This window comes from Falco naumanni, chromosome 3 (genome assembly GCF_017639655.2).
Source record: "Falco naumanni isolate bFalNau1 chromosome 3, bFalNau1.pat, whole genome shotgun sequence".
Classification (NCBI taxonomy): Eukaryota; Metazoa; Chordata; class Aves; order Falconiformes; family Falconidae; genus Falco; species Falco naumanni.
The window spans coordinates 110,905,692-110,922,020 of record NC_054056.1 but is presented as its reverse complement, the minus strand read 5'-3'; the positions used below and the strand labels follow the sequence as shown (position 1 = coordinate 110,922,020).

General features: G+C 40.1%; 1 protein-coding gene across 1 annotated transcript in view; it reads left to right on the top strand.

Moving 5' to 3' along the window:
- The window catches only part of MYO10 (myosin X), a 167,659-nt gene that overhangs the window by 148,478 nt on the left and 2,852 nt on the right, over positions 1-16,329 (top strand). Inside the window, exons 29-38 of the mRNA XM_040585573.1 lie at positions 1,535-1,628; positions 2,424-2,479; positions 4,900-5,042; positions 5,488-5,682; positions 6,800-6,957; positions 8,232-8,355; positions 10,090-10,387; positions 12,016-12,223; positions 12,827-12,963; positions 13,907-14,027. Of these exons, the coding sequence (XP_040441507.1) occupies positions 1,535-1,628; positions 2,424-2,479; positions 4,900-5,042; positions 5,488-5,682; positions 6,800-6,957; positions 8,232-8,355; positions 10,090-10,387; positions 12,016-12,223; positions 12,827-12,963; positions 13,907-14,027 (1,534 nt within the window). The remainder of the gene's footprint in view (positions 1-1,534; positions 1,629-2,423; positions 2,480-4,899; positions 5,043-5,487; positions 5,683-6,799; positions 6,958-8,231; positions 8,356-10,089; positions 10,388-12,015; positions 12,224-12,826; positions 12,964-13,906; positions 14,028-16,329) is intronic.

Sequence of the window (16,329 nt, the reverse complement as noted above, 5' to 3'; positions counted from 1 at the left end):
CATTTTTAAATAGAAGATTGACATTTAAATACATTTACAATTCCTGAGCCCGAAAAGGAAAGCTGAATTTAATTTTTGAGAATCTTTTGGCAAATGAGTTTTAGTTTTCTTCAGCTGATGGTTCCTTCTCTCTAGATGACCCTCCCCTTGTTCTGAGGGGTTTTCAGTGACCTTGTCTTACGTCCAGCAGCATAAGCACTACACAGAACCCCTCCATGGGTATCTCTGAGTCTTAACAAAAGAATGAGAACTATGTTCTCATCTTCTTTATTGTCAGGCACTCTTAAATCTGTTTTTCTTCATGCCTTGCCTTGTTTGTAATGAAAGCATAAGCTGTTAGAAAGGATTTAGGATACGGCGGTGATGGTACTGTTTGACAGGCTGCACAGATTTTCTCAAGCTGTCGCTGGCAGTTGGGTTTCCAGGTTCCTGCATTCTGGGCAGCAGTTGGCTTCTGGATGCTGGAGGTCAGGAGACATCAAACCAGTGTCCTGGGCATATAAGCAACTGCATTAAAGATAGCTTTATATTTAAATCCAGTAGTTTTGCATTTGTTTCTTCAGCCTGGTGGTGGTGGAGGAGACTGCAGAAAAGCGAGGAGGCCCTTTGAGAGGCTGGGCTTCCGAGCCCTTTGAAAACTTGGCCCCAGGTGGTTTTCGTTAGAATGGCAAATTCCTATCTCAAAGAACTGGCATTCAGGAACCTGCCGAACAGGCCAGGCTCTGCCCTCGGATTTCAGTGGGATTGCCTGGGGCAGTTGAGCTTTATGGTATCCAACTGCCGGAAGGGTAGAGATTGCCCAGAAGCAGGAGGTGTGGTTGAAATCCTTCTGCAGTGGCTGCTCAGCACTAGGGGCCGAAGTGCTGGAGACCTCCCTGGCACCTTTCCTGCTGTGGGTACAGGCAAGGCCGCCGGAGCCGCAGGGATTGGGCCCTGCTTCAGCTTCACTGGCCCTTCCAGCAGCTGGGTTTTCCAGTGCTCCATAGGGAACAAAAACTGTAGAGGTATTCGCGTGGGGGTTTATTCTTTCTCCCCTCTCGGTTGTGCTTCTTGGGCTTGATGGGCTTGGGCAGCCTTTGCAGAAGTGTCGCTGTAAGAAACTGTTACGCTATCCGTGCAGCAGGATTTATAATCTGAAGGTTGGGCTTCCCATTAAAGGCCTTGTGCGTAGCCAGTAATGTATTTTTTTCCAGATGCGATGTGTGGAATGTGTTACAAATCCTCTCTCTAAGCCCTCAGATGTTTCAGTGTGCTTACTGCCAGTTTTTTTTCAGAGATGCCACTTTGTGTACAAGGTGTTTGTCTTCAGGCAGAAGGGCGGCATGAGCTTGGGTGGGGAGGTCTGGAGGGGCTCGCTTGTACCCAGTGTCACTTGAACTGACATAAAGCCCTGCCGCTTTTATGCATGTTGACAAAAAGAATCTTAAGCAATTTCAAAAACCTGCAGAACCTGCTAGATCTCTGCAGAACAAAGCTGACTGAAGGCATGTGCAGAAGCAACATTTTACTTACACTGCTGCCTTTCTCTCCACAGCCAGTGGTTTAGCGTACTGAGTCAAGTCCATGCGTCCACAGAGCAAGAGATCCGAGAGATGCATGATGAGCAGGCAAATCCACAGAATGCTGTGGTAAGTGTAAATCCAAAGAACTTTTCAAAGCAAATATTTTTAGAAAACAGGGGCACTGTGGTGGTCACAGCTTCTGAGACTCACAACCTAGATGTCCTTAAACACAGTGGTAGCTGTGACACTGGCTAGAGGCTCCATGTCCTCGGTCCTGAAGCTGTACAAGAAGAGAGTTTGACTTCTGATTCCTGGCCCATCATTCAGCTTGATGAAAAATCAGTGTTGGTTTTTTTTTTGGGGGGGGGGGGGGCGGGGATTCTGGTCCAGTTCCCTATCACACCACGGTGTATGCTTGAGTTTGAAATTTTGCAAAGATACAGTTAATGAGTAAATTAAAAACCCAAGAGTTGAAAATCTGAGATTTCTTTGGTCCTGCATTTATCATTCTGTACAACCTACTCTGGGAATAAATGGGATACATTTGGAACCTAGTATCAAGCAAAGGGAAATAAAAACTTCTGCTTAATGGCTTCAGGTGTTTGTTCTGAGAGGATGCCATTTATATTGGGATGGCACTTTAGGGTGAAAAATTCAAGCAGGTTTGGAAACTTAGAAAAAAAGTGCAGTTCTGAGGTGCCTCCAGCTTAAGTAGATAGGATCTTTTACTGGATCTGTTTACCTGAGTCTCTTAGTTTTCCCATCAACAGTTTTAATCATTAAAAGAAACTGATGCCCAAATCTGCAGTTCATTTTGCGTGATCAAAGCCACTGCTCCTTTCACCTGTCTCTGAGAAGAGTTCTCTGAGTATTGTAATAGTAAATGTCTTCCTCCTTTTCTGGTTGGATGTTTGTTTATAGGGAACACTAGATGTGGGACTAATTGATTCTGTCTGCGCTGCTGACAATCCAGATAGGTAAGTCAGAACCATGCCTTGTGACTGACTTTCTTTTTCTCCTTTACCTAGCCAAAATCAGATACTTTATACTTCAGTCTCTATATTCTGCTGACCAACTGCGCATTAAAGTAATTCACTGTTGCCTCCCTTTTCATAGTACTGAACAACACATGTTAAAGCATTGAACAGGAATGGTAGTGTGCTTTGGGGGGGCTTCTCTTAACTTCCCTGGCACTGCTTCATATATGAACTGTTCAGCCACTAAAGTGATCCAAAAGTAGATTAAACTTTCATTTATACAGGTAATGCTCCTGAAAAAGAGCAGCTTATTTTTGAGTCCTTTACAATGTATTAGGCAGAAAAAATCATTTTAACATTCTTTTGTTCAGCTTCTCATGCAAGAATGTTGTATTCTGCAGGGATGAGATTTATTTCACATAACAAAAATGTCTTGTAACAAAGAAGAGGATGCAGTGTGAAAAATAACCATCAGCATTTTCTTAGTTCTTGAACTAGTAACAGTATTTTGGGGGGATAAAACCTGATGTGGGTTCAGGCTATGACTCTGGTTATAAGGTTACTGGCTGTGCGGTGTTACTTGCACTGTAGGAGTTCGTTCCAGTCTCCTCTTTGCACATATATGAGACAGCTGGGTTTAAGTTACTGGTTTGTCCTTGGCCTGCCGATACCACAAGTAACAGTGATTATGAGCCCAGATTTCCTAAAGAGTGTAACACAAACATCCAGAGCTTTCAGCATATGCTTGTCTTGTAAGCATTGTTCACTCATATTTTTTTTCCTTGTAGTATTTTTTTTTTTTTAGTTCTCTGAATCTAAATCCATGATGGAAGGTTTTTCAATTAGGAAACAAATTTACTAATACAGGCAATAGATTATTTTTATCCTGACACATAAGAACCCACTACTGAAAGCTCAAAAGAGAGAAACTGAGCAGAGCGCCCTTTGAATCTGTGTTCAGAAAGAATCCTAAGAACAGGGCTTCCGTCATTTTCCTGAACTGGGGAGGAGGAGAGGGAAGCCTGGAAGGTTGGCTACTGTTGCTCGTAATGATCTTGTCTGATGGCTTGATCTCCCTTAGTTTATACCTTAGCACTCTCCTTTTTCAGTTCTCTTGCTACAGCTCACCTGTAGCTTCTGTCCTGTACATCACATTATCCAGCCTTCTACAGCGCGCTTCATGTAGCTCAATCTAAAGCTGCCGCCTCCTCACACATTTTAAAACATGGTCAACAAAATTCTTCTTGTTCAGTTCACATGTCCACTTGTCTCCTCGTCCACCACTCTTCCTGAATAACATAGCACTTCAGCACCATGTGAGTGTGACCAAAACACTATATTCTGATCACTCCCTTACCCCCTTCTATGGCACTGGTGAGCACTAGCTGTAGATAACTCTTAGATAACTTTTAAGATACCTTAGACACTTCTCATGTTACTTGATTTACTGTAACCTCCCTTCACAGAGTTTTATAATTTTTCCTCCTAATAGTTTTATTTACTTTTTTCTTTATCCTGTCATCCATCTAGCTTGTATGTGGCACGCCCTGGTTTTGGAGAATGGTATCATTTGGGTGAACCTCTGTATCCCTATAAATGATTTTTTGATTGGTTCTAATTTCTACCGAGTTACCTTCTTCCAAGAACTGTAAAAAGAAGGCCCATGAGCTTCTCGTGCATGGGGCGGCCCTGACTGCATCTTTCCCACTTTCTGCATCTGATAACAGTTCTTAAAAACTGCGTGTTACGGTTAGTTACAAAATTAGTTACAAAAATTAGTTACAAGAACTAATGTTAAAGGGTTAAAGCAAGTGTTTGTAGGCTGAAGAACCTGCCTCTCTAATCCAGAGAGCTATCAGCACAGTTCACTTGCGCTAGTTCTTCATGCTTCAGTGAATCCCGGTGTGGGATTGGGTAAAAGCCAGACTCTCATTAAAAATAGATTGTACTCTCAGCAAATTGGGTTGCAGTGCGTTAAAAATAAAAGAATCTGTGTTCACATGCTGCTTCGCTATAGACCTTTGTAAACTGTAGTTTGTTTTAGCTAATGTAACTACTGAAGCAGACACTCTAAATAGATCTGACCCTGAAATAGAGTTCTGACTCACATCCAAAGCTGATTAAAGATTGGAGGTTTTTCTCACCAGATCTATTCTGAGATAGGACAAGTTGCAATTTAATGTAAACTTTCCCACCGTTCAGAGCCCTAGCATTTTGGTGTGAATCCAACATAATTGAGTCTTTTCAAATGCCTAATTTTGGTTAGGTATAGCGGTGTTGAAATAAATGCTTTAGAGGTGGACAGTATTTGTCAGAATAGAAAATGCAAACAACACACAGTGTTTGTGGTTGTGGTGAGTGAGGTAAACAGCACGTACGTTGAATGTAAAGGCTTTTTCAATCTTCATTTATTTTCGTAGACCCAATTCATTTGTGATCATCACTGCTAATCGTGTTCTTCACTGTAATGCTGACACTCCTGAAGAGATGCATCACTGGATAACCCTGCTCCAAAGGTCAAAGGGGGACACTAGAGTGGAGGGACAAGAATTCATTGTGAGGGGTAAGAACTGAGTGGGGAAGTAACAAAGTAAGTAACATCCATTAAGCTTCAAAGAGGTTGTTCCTACAAGACAATCTGGGTAATAACGCCAGCATGGCAGTATTGGAGCCTCATCTTTGTACAGTGCAGTTTACTCAAAAATAAATACAGCTGAAATTATACTCCTGCTGTGCCATGTAAGAAAATGCAGTAATGATGACAAAACCATTTTTGTAAGCTGACAAAAGACTTTTTCTACGTAAAAACTGAAGTTGAAAAGTTTACATATTAATTTTATTGTATCTTCATCATTTCATTGTTTGACAATTTTACTCGTTGTTTAATACGTGAGCTAAACAATTCACGTCATATTTTTGTTGTTGAAACGATACAATGACTTTTAGCAACCTAATTTTGTCCAACTCTTAAAAGAAAAAAAGTGTGATTCAAATTATGTCTTTAACAGGATGGCTACACAAGGAAGTAAAGAACAACCCAAAGATGTCTTCATTAAAACTAAAGAAGCGTTGGTTTGTTTTGACGCACAATTCTTTGGACTACTACAAGAGTTCAGAGAAAAATGCTTTGAAATTGGGTACACTGGTCCTGAACAGCCTCTGCTCAGTGGTCCCACCTGACGAAAAAATCTTCAAAGAGACAGGTAATTGTTTGCCTTTGTACAAATACGCTTTCAGTTGCCTTCTGTCCTGCTACCTAGAAATGCAAAAACCAGTGCATAAGAATTTTGTAAATAGATTATTATGGTTGCAGTTTGATGAACAAATCAGGTTCATTTTTACAGGGAATTACTTGGCAAAAAAACAGAGGTACTAATGTATACAAGAGCAAAATTTGTTCTCACTAATATTCAAGTTATCATAGGCTGACACTGCAGCTATGTGTGATTGCTTACGCTTACACATCAAAGACTTGGGGAAGGACATAGGGATAGCACTCTCCTCATACATTATTTTATGTGCTGAGGAACTGTAAGGACTAACATTGGTGGAGCAAGTGTAGTGAGGTCTCAAGTAAGAGTCCAGTTTGTGCTAAGCTACATATTACACCTGAGTCAGCTCCGCTGTGCATTTTCAAAACTGGTTTTCAACTCGGAAGTGGCTGTTTGCAAACGAGAAGTGACTTGTTGACAGTCCTGTGTAATCTAACTGGGGACACTGACACTTCAAAGAGGCTTTTGCTAGTGAAAGATGAAATAGATTTTCTTTAATTGAATCTGCTTCATAAAAAGCTTATACAGTGATGCAGAGAGAGAATTTGAACTAAAATGCTTTTTCTACCATAGTTGCCATTTCATTGGTGTGAAATTAATGACTTTTTTACAGAAGCAGTAGTTGTTCATGCTTTATACCTGTTTGTGCATGTGCCACAGATTATGAAAGACTCTCGCATATAAAGGAATCCCGTCTCATTTTCCTGGTACAGATAGGACTGGAGAAGTAGGGCCCACAAGCCACAAATAGCTAACAGTATTCTGTAGTGTAGCCTTGCGGTCACTGTTAACAAGATGACTGGATGAGATGGGAGGCTGCGTGGTGGTGGCTGTACCTAGGCCTTTTGAAAGGAGAGAATCTCCTTCGGTACCATAGTATCTGTGTTATGATAATTACTCGTACAGCTTCTTAGGTCCTGAGAAACTGCCAGCGTGATGCAGAATGCAGCACTCGGGGTCTGATGGGACTGCAGTTGTTTTCAGATAGAAGCTGGGGTGTTTTCATAGATACACTTTCGATGATTAATACTTTTTACTGTTGTGCTAGGTTACTGGAATGTAACTGTATATGGACGCAAACATTGTTACCGTCTCTATACAAAATTGCTTAATGAGGCGACACGCTGGTCAAGTGCCATCCAGAATGTGATTGACACAAAAGCACCAATTGATACTCCAACTCAGCAACTTATTCAGGATATTAAGGTAGGCACAAAAAGGAGGGCGTGGAGTGGGAAAGAATGATTGCTTAAATATTTTTCACGTTGGCTTTGCCATGTTGAGTATTAAAGCAGTAAATGAAGTTTTAATCGTACAGTGATGTGGACTGAAATTGTGGGACCTGAACGTATTCACTGACCTGATAAAGGAATTTCTGTCTAAACAGTAAAAGAGCAAAGTGTGAGGTGCAACTTGGAGGGCAAGGGGGGTAACTTTTTTCCCTGAAAACAGTAACAAGTTTTACTGGTTTATGTAACTGCTATACCTGGCAGTAGAGTGCAGCCTGCAAGTTCACGAGTCAGCAGACCTGTTTGGCTACATCTGCAGTGGGCAGCACACCAGTATGTGAACTAGACAGCTCTTGTGATTTCTTCTTGTGTTTTTTTCATTATGATTCTTTTCTTGTTTTATGATAACATAGGCTAGGCATCTCATGTCTCTGCGCAACGAGAAACATATTCAGTTAATGCTCTACTGCTTTATAGTCCTGTTGGAGACACTGCGCACATAGCCAGAGAACAGCTTGGAGATTTTTGCTTGCTGGAGAGAGGATGATGATTCTCAGAAGAGACCAAAATAAAAGCAAAGAGGGGAGAACTGCTACTAATCTTTTCCCTTAGAGAGTGCCACCTCTTCTCTCATGGAAAAGTAGTATCAAGTCCTAAATTCCAAGACTATGAATGCTGTTTTCAGAGCAGTAGACGTATGTGGAAGTTCAGGATTGGTAGAAGACGGTGGTCACACGTTAATCAAACTTGGCCTAAGAAAGAACAGTATTTAGACATCAGAGTGGGTGCATAAGGTTTACAACAGCAGTTTTTCTGCACCATTTTGTTGTGGTAGCATCTGTAGATTCTAACTGAAAAGGCCAGTTACTTACGCTGGAGAAATACTTTTATATAAAACTTGGATATAGATGTGTTAATTCCAGTTATGAAATACTGGAGTAAAAATTATTGTAAAATGAAAACACACTTCAAAAAATGTTATTAAACTTCATGTTTGTCTCCTGCAGCTCTGCTGTGGTTTGCTCTTTACTGCACAGATAAAGTAAGCTATGCAAGGCTGGAGGCTAGCAGGTACTAAGCATTCATAGCCCATAGAGCACCAGGGTAGCCACAGTACCCACAACTGGATTTAGCACCAAGCAGTGTTGGTAACAGCGATGACTAGTTTTTTCACAGCCAGCCTGAGAGCACAAAGCATTGCATTATTTTTAACACCAGACCCCAAATCCTGCTTTTCTCTCACTCCAACAGGAAAACTGCCTGAATGCTGATGTGGTTGAACAGATTTATAAAAGAAACCCTATTCTCCGTTACACTCATCATCCTTTGCACTCGCCATTACTGCCGCTGCCATATGGGGACATCAATCTCAACTGTAAGTTTTTTCATAGAAACACTTTTCCTTATGAAAGATTAAACCAGAGCACAGGATTTTTTAGTCAGTGGGCTATAGTGAAGTTAACGTTCGGCAAAGTGTATGTTCATAATACAAGTAGACAAGTTTCCCTGTTCTCTTCCAGGAGTTAGAGAATAGCAGTTTGTCTAGCATAGAGCCATGGACTTGTGGTGCTCCCGCGCGGATGTTAGAGAAGGGAAGGTTACTGTTGCTGCTTTAATACAAGTTTATTACCCTCAGCAATACAGCTAAGAAGACCGAGTTTGAAAAGCCTTGCACTGAAATAAGCAAATAAACCCAATTCATTCAGTCTCCTTGATTCATATTCTCCTTCTCAAATCACTGTTGCTTTCTACCCCATGTGGGGAGAGACAGCAGCCACAACTTCCAATTAACAAGTGTAAGTTTCATCCATTGTGGTGGGAAGTGTTATCTGTGGGAAACAATATTTGAGTGGACACAGTTTTAAAAAGTAATGGTTAATTTACTCATGAAACAGATGTAATCATATATACCAATATCCTTTGTTCCCTAAATTAGTTCACTAAATTAGAAGTTGATTTTGAATGAATGGTTCAGAGGTATTGACGGCTGTGAATTTGGTGTCCTTAAATGAATTTGTTTACCTTATTTTGCAACTGCATTTTAGACAAGATATGGCTCAGAACAGAAGTTTCATCCTTGGGAGGAGGGTGGGAGGTCACAGCTGATTAAAAGCTAAGGTATTTCAGGTAAGACTTCCTGGCAACTCAAGTGATACTCTTCTGCTCATACGACAAGGAAAATCCTAGGAGAAACCTTTCCCTTCTCTTCACCGTTCTCCCATACAGTGGCAAGGCACAGTTCTGATCTTCTTGGCACTTGAGCTGGTTGTCCCATGCAGGAGTGCAGCACGGTTGCTCTCTATCCACCATGGACAGGAACAACTAGTTCCCTCTGAGGCAGAAGTCTTGCCAAAATCTTCCCATACTAAATGTAGCTCCACAGATGGACCGATGCTAGTTATTTTCTGTAATAGTATAATGTCAGGTTAGAAACTTCGTAACATACATCTGTTTGTGCTTTGATGGTTAGTAGGGCTAACTGATTCAGACATCAGAGCAATCTCTTCCATCTCCTGAACCCAAGAACTGCATGGTTCTTTTAAGTAGATTGTAGAAGTTGTTAGCCCATGTTGAATAACCTGTAGTACAAAAATAATCACCACCTTTTCCAGCACTCAAAAAACAAGCTGCGGTGTCACGGCAATTATTTAGTTTAGTAATATTGTTTGGATTTAATGGAAATGCTACTGCTGCAAACAGAAGTGATGCCATGTATCTTTGTCACTTTCCATAACACGGTCGTGCTTCACCTCACTTACGATCTGATTAGGTTTTCACTTTTGACAGTGAAATGTGATAAGACACTTCAGCAGTGTGGATTGCTCTGGAAGGAAGATTCTCCATCAAAAAAACCGATCAAGCAAGATATACTTACCAAGTTATGATGTCAGAAAACGTCAGAGTGGGATTTCATTAAATTTGGAAGAAAACTTACCAGCAAATTAGCTCCTAAAACTAGTTTGCATCATACATTTGGAATGGAAAAAATCCATTCTAATATGCTGCATAAGGGTCACTGACTAGCATTGAGCAATTCCTACATTAAGGCTGAGTGCTTTCTCTTGCATATCTCCGTCTAAGCACCTTTCTCCATATTTTTCTTTTCTAGTGCTGAAAGACAAAGGCTATACAACTCTGCAGGATGAAGCCATCAAGATATTTAATTCCTTACAGCAGCTGGAGTCTATGTCTGATCCCATCCCTATAATCCAAGGTATCCTCCAAACAGGCCATGATTTACGACCTCTTCGAGATGAGCTCTACTGTCAGCTCATCAAGCAGACCAATAAAGTGCCTAACCCCGGGAGCGCGGGGAACCTGTATAGTTGGCAGATACTCACCTGCATGAGTTGCACGTTTCTGCCGAGTCGCAGCATCCTTAAATATCTCAAGTTCCATCTCAAAAGGTGAGAAGCTTTGAACTACTAAAGCAAGAAAAGAAGTTTCTTCACTTACTGTTTTCTTCACCACAACTTGTAGCAGTGTTTAGATATCTTCAAGTGAGATTGGAACATGCATTCTCTTAGTGAATGTATGCCAAACAACGAATCTAAAAATAAAACGTTGTATGAAAAGCGTGTATGAGCTGATCTAGGTGGAATTGTTCTCATTTGAAGAACTGAGAAAAATCCCACAAAATTGAATGCACAGTTGTTTGTGTTGACAAAAGGGTGGCTTTCTGTAATTGTATAAACTTGCTTAAATGACTTGCAGCCTGTACCCCTGGGTCCCATTCTCAACTGTCCAAATCAACCTGTTAAAAATTCTTTGTCCTCCTTACCTTAGTTTTATGAGGTATGCATCATGCATATAAAAAAACCATCATCATATTTAAAGATGTATTGGAGGTAAAAATGTATGTTTGCAGATCTAATTTTAAGATATTGGTGACCATTAAAAAAAACCAGATCATTGTTTACAGTTCAGCATTAACCAGAATGTGGGGTTTCTCTTGCTGTGATGCAGCAGAAGAATGCAGTGTGTAACTAGGAAAGTTAGTCCAACGGCAACAAACTGTTCTCAGTAATGTACAAGTCTTGTCTTTATTTGTGCTAGAGCATGGACTTTGTCAATCACTTTGCTACATCTAATTATTTTATAAATATTTTTAAAATGCTTGTATTGAAGATGCAGCTTTCAACCAGAGTAAGATCAGTGAAAAATATCAATCCCTTTATATAACTATTAAAACGAAAGAGTCCAACATTGATTCACTTTCTCAGTTTAATTCGGCTCATAAACTGTCCCCCTAGTTAAAAAAAATGCAACTGATACAACATTTGCAGCTTGGTTTCAATATTGTAGATGCATAGTCAGCTTACAGCATTTCTGTAATACTGCATTAATCTTTTTTTTTTTTTTTGCCTTGTAGATCACAAATCTCTGTACTTTTTCACATAAATTAAACCTCAGTAGCTCTTAAGAAGCTGACATTTTATCACTGGAAATACAGAAGCACTCTGTACTGAAAGCTACCCAAATTCAACAGTTTTCAATAATTACAGAGTTGAGGTCATTGAAGTTGTTAGCGAATACACATAATACTAGCTGCTGAACAGTAAGATCTAGAGAGAGTCTTTAGGAGGAATAGAAATCAAGTATCCTAAGTGGCAATACTACAAAAACGGTCAAAATATGTTTTCTTACTTTTTTCTGTAGTACCTTAGTGCAGTTTAGCCTTCATTCAACAACTGTTACTGATAGAAAGGGGAGTTGATTACAAGAAGCTTTTCATAGTTATCTTGCTGTCAAATCTGAGTCATTACAAGATTCCTGTAGTTAATGCTATAAAGGTAGTTCAGTTTTTCCTTTCCAGGAGGTTTGTAGAACAAAATGAGAAAGTAAGTATCTAAGTTATCCCACAGTAAATCACAAGTTAGAACACTTTCCTTGACAGTGAAAACAAACCTTTGAGGATGTCAATTAAATAGTGTACTGGATACAGAAGTACTTTCAGGGGAAAAAAACATTCTCAAATAAGTAAACTTTCTATTTCACAGATGGCAAGCTTAAAGTAGTAATATTTGTCTCACAGGGTTCGTGACCAGTTTCCAGGAACTGAAATGGAGAAATACGCACTTTTTACTTACGAATCTCTGAAGAAAACCAAATGCAGAGAGTTTGTGCCATCACGGGACGAAATAGAAGCTCTGATCGGCAGGCAGGAGATGACATCCACAGTTTATTGCCATGGTGGTGGCTCCTGTAAGATTACAATCAACTCGCACACTACAGCCGGAGAGGTGAGAAGTGGTGACAGAATGGCTTTGGCACAAAGTCAGTGCATCCCTTCACATGCCAGTTCCAGACAGTGGTAGTGTTAGGCGTTGGAAGCACAGGGGGTTTCTCTACCAGTCTGTCATTTCAGGGGAGGGGAGGCTAACAGAGCTCGCCCTCCAGCTCCCCAGTGTGTTCTGAAGAAATCCCTGCCATAAAAATTGGTTTTATTCTGCAAAGGAGTACCCAACTATAATTCCCTCTTACAGGAAAAATTACAGGAAAGACTAAGCAATTCAGTAGAGGCATTACTGGAGTAACTTCAGTCGATTTTAGTGCATATGAGAGCCAGCTTGCTCCCTAAAACTGGAAGACTCTTGCTGAGATGGTGAAATACAGGGTTTATATCTGGCCAGATGATAGCACATACATATTCTGAAAGAATCAGCATTATTTACTGTAAAAATTAAAGTAGAAGTTGACAGCAATTAATACTGCTAATGAGAACATGTTAGCAACATTTTTAGCCCAATGTAAAACTGAGCTCTGAATTTTATTCTAATTATTTGTTTTACTCTGTGGTGCTGCTTTTCCATGCTATGGGTTTTTAATGTGCTGTTTTTCATTAGGTGGTTGAGAAGTTAATTCGTGGCTTGGCCATGGAGGATAGTAGAAATATGTTTGCTTTGTTTGAATACAATGGAACTACTGATAAAGCAATTGAAAGCAGAACCATTGTGGCTGATGTCTTGGCAAAGTTTGAAAAGTGAGTCTGCCTCTCCTTCTGTCTCACCACTCAAATAAGTAGCAATTAGATACATTTTCAATGTTGATAATGCTGAATTTTCTCTTTCTCTTGCTTGTTTGTGATGGTGCAGCTGAATTACACACATGACCATTTCTGGAAGAAAAGCATCTTTTTTTTTTTTTAAAGGAATTAATAAGCCACCTATTCGTTTATGTTTGATTTTCCTCTTGTCTTGACACCAGTAGAGTATTATTTCTCATCACTATTTCCACATTTTCTTTTCCACTGCTACAGATTTTTCCACCATTACTAACATTGTGGCTGCCCCAGTACTGGGAGAACTGAACTCCAGGCAGCCACTGCCACTTGGATTACCTGTTGCCAAACTTCACGTGAAAGTCACCACAGTATAGCTCACAACACTTTTCTTACCAGTAAAATTGAAACCACCCATAGGTGGTTCTTACTGTAGTAAGAAAATGTGATATAAGCCCAAATAAGTGTTTGTCATCCTTATGTTGTATGCATGGAAATCAGCCTCCTTTATCCATGTAACAACGGGGAGTGGGGGCGGGGAGAAGGAATGTCTGAAGTGTTGTGCAATTACAGTTTGTAACAGGACTTCAGAATGTTGCTTTCATCAACACCTAACTGAGCTGCAAGGAAAAGTTTATTAAGAGAATTTGGGTTAGAAACAGTTGGCTGAGAACTGAGTCAACATTTGTAATTCTTTGATTTTGCTGTAGGCTCTGAATACACGCACCCATCCACCTCTCCCCAAATGACATCGGTCCAGTCAGGGATACTGCTGAAAATCAGCTCCCATCAACAGTAGACTGACAGCAGGTGTAACAAAGCAAAACTCAGCTGATGCCTTGCTTAGATTCTTCAGGTGTCAATTTAGAAAGGAGTTTGATTTTACAGATCTGATCTCTCCTTTCCTCTTCACACAATTGTGCAGGCTTGCTGCCACTGCTGAAGCCGGGGAGATGCACTGGAAGTTCTACTTCAAGCTCTACTGCTTCCTGGACACAGAAAACGTCCCAAAAGATAGTGTGGAATTTGCCTTTATGTTTGAGCAGGTAAAGGACAAAGGTTCCATTCCGAAGCACTTTTAAGAAGAGGAAAAAAGCAAGCGATCTAGGCAGCACAGAGAGAGTTTTGATTATGCTTCTGTTTAACTAAATCCACCACTACTCAAGCATCAAGTGCAAAGAAAGCAGTTCAGTGGTCAAAACACGCTTATCATGACATAAGTGAAGCACATACGATTACCTAGTGTTACAACTTTTCTTACTTCTGCACTACTTGTGATTAGCTTTATGTATAGTGGTAGAAAACTGGATAACTGGGTCTAAGCTGGATGAAAAAGAACAGGATGATAACGCGCTTTTAATTTTGCTCTTACAAAACAATTTTCTAAAGGAAGTGCAAGAAATAAAGTGAAAAATGTGTAAATGGCAAGCAAGTTAATGATTAGAGGCCCATGCTGGCAACTGTACAGAAGTAATCCAACAATAGCTTTTTCTCTTTTCAAAAACGGATTATTTCATAGGCACCATAGTAAAACAAATCTGTCCAGCCTCAGCAGTAACCATAGAACAGCTATGATGAGCAGAAATCCACTTAATGAATGTGCTGAGCTCAGAATGAGGCCATATTGCAAAACAATATAAGTGGAATTTATTTATAATGAAAATCAAACGTGTCAGCAGTTGGATTTCTACTATATGAAGTCCTGTAGTTGCTCAGAAACTCTCACTGATGGCAGTTTTATGAACCTTCTCCTTTTCTACTGAATTGCAAATGGCTAAAACTGCTTCCAGCGGACACTTTCTTCATGATAAAGATTTCTATGTAAGGCTGTTTGCACTGTCAAGACCTGACGTTCTTGCTGGTAAGCAAGCCTGATGTAATTGAGAACTGACATATTTCAGTTTTCGTATATACGAAGCCTTTTCCCCTTCTACAGGATCAGAAACATCTTCACTGTAATAGCGTTTCTTCTTGTTCACAGCTTAGGTTTTAAGGCGCCCTATTACATCATGAGTCTACCAAAAGTCTCCTTCTAGAGCCTGCTGTTGTAGCTCAGTCCACACCCGCTTACTGTCGGCTAAAGGATCTGGGCAGTAGATTACTGTTCTGTCTGTCTGGTTCTACGTATAGAGGAGTCAGCCAGTTACTGGCTCTGCTTTGGGATAAGTTGAGACAGTAAGAAGAAAATCCGTGACAGCTTACATTACATTTTTGGTTTAAGAGGCAGATTTAGATAGTCTTCCATATGAACAGCTAAAACAAGCACGTTCACTGAAGCAGGTTGTTTTCATGCAGCATTCTGTTTAGTGTTTAGCATTCTGACTGGTGTTTAGCCAAATACTTTACATCTTGCCAAGGCCAGTAGTATTTCAGTTATAAAGCAATTATTACAGCAATACCTTAAAGCTGTGATTTACTACATTCTAACATCAGTTCTGTTCTTTTTTCTGAATTACCTGCTTTTAATGTCAGTCATTGACCAGCCAATTAAGAAAGTTCCCTTTTGTCATCAGTTTTAGTTCTGTAAGCTCCATTATTTTAAAGTCTGAATCCTGTAATTCATAAGGCGCTGAAGAAAGTCTTTTAGTTCTTCCACATTAAAATACTGTCCTTCTGTTTCCACAAGACACCGCTTTCTTCTGCATGCATATGTGTACAATCTCAGGTAAACCATCTTGCATGTTTAAAGGCACATTTTATCTCCATCCTAAGCGTACACCTAAATGAACTAGCTCTTACATGTGCATTATCTCTGTGTGTTTATTAAACTGCTTGCAATTCCTGCATCTCCAGACGTGAGGCATGTTTGTTTCCTGTACTAGTGCCATATATAAGGAAAAAAAAAAAAAAAGTGAGTCCTAGCTGGTGCACATTTCTAAAGGTTTGAATAGGTATGAAAAGAGCTAGGATTTGAAAGAGTCATCTTGGTTCAGAGCTGATGCTACAGACCACTGTAACACATAAACATTTTACTAATTTATCTGGGATCCATGGAAGATAGTTACTGTTTTCCCTCAGTGAGGTTTATTACAAAGCTGCCCTAGGGCTTTGCTTGTTTGGGTGGAAATGTCAGTTTTCACATCTGGGTTATTGATAGCAGTAAGCAAGACTAGGTATTCATTTCTTCTTAATGCCCTTGAACATGTATTCTTCCTCCCAATCAGATGTTTAGATCCTGATTTTCTCCCCTTCACATTTTATTTTCCTTTATTAATTCAGTTGCTCTTATATATGTGAGCTCACTAATTGCTGTACTAGAAACAGTAATTCCCATGTAGCAAGCTCCTCAATTGCCTTGCAGTTCTTCTGGTAAACCCTGTCTTACCCAGTTCAAGAAATTTGCCAAGG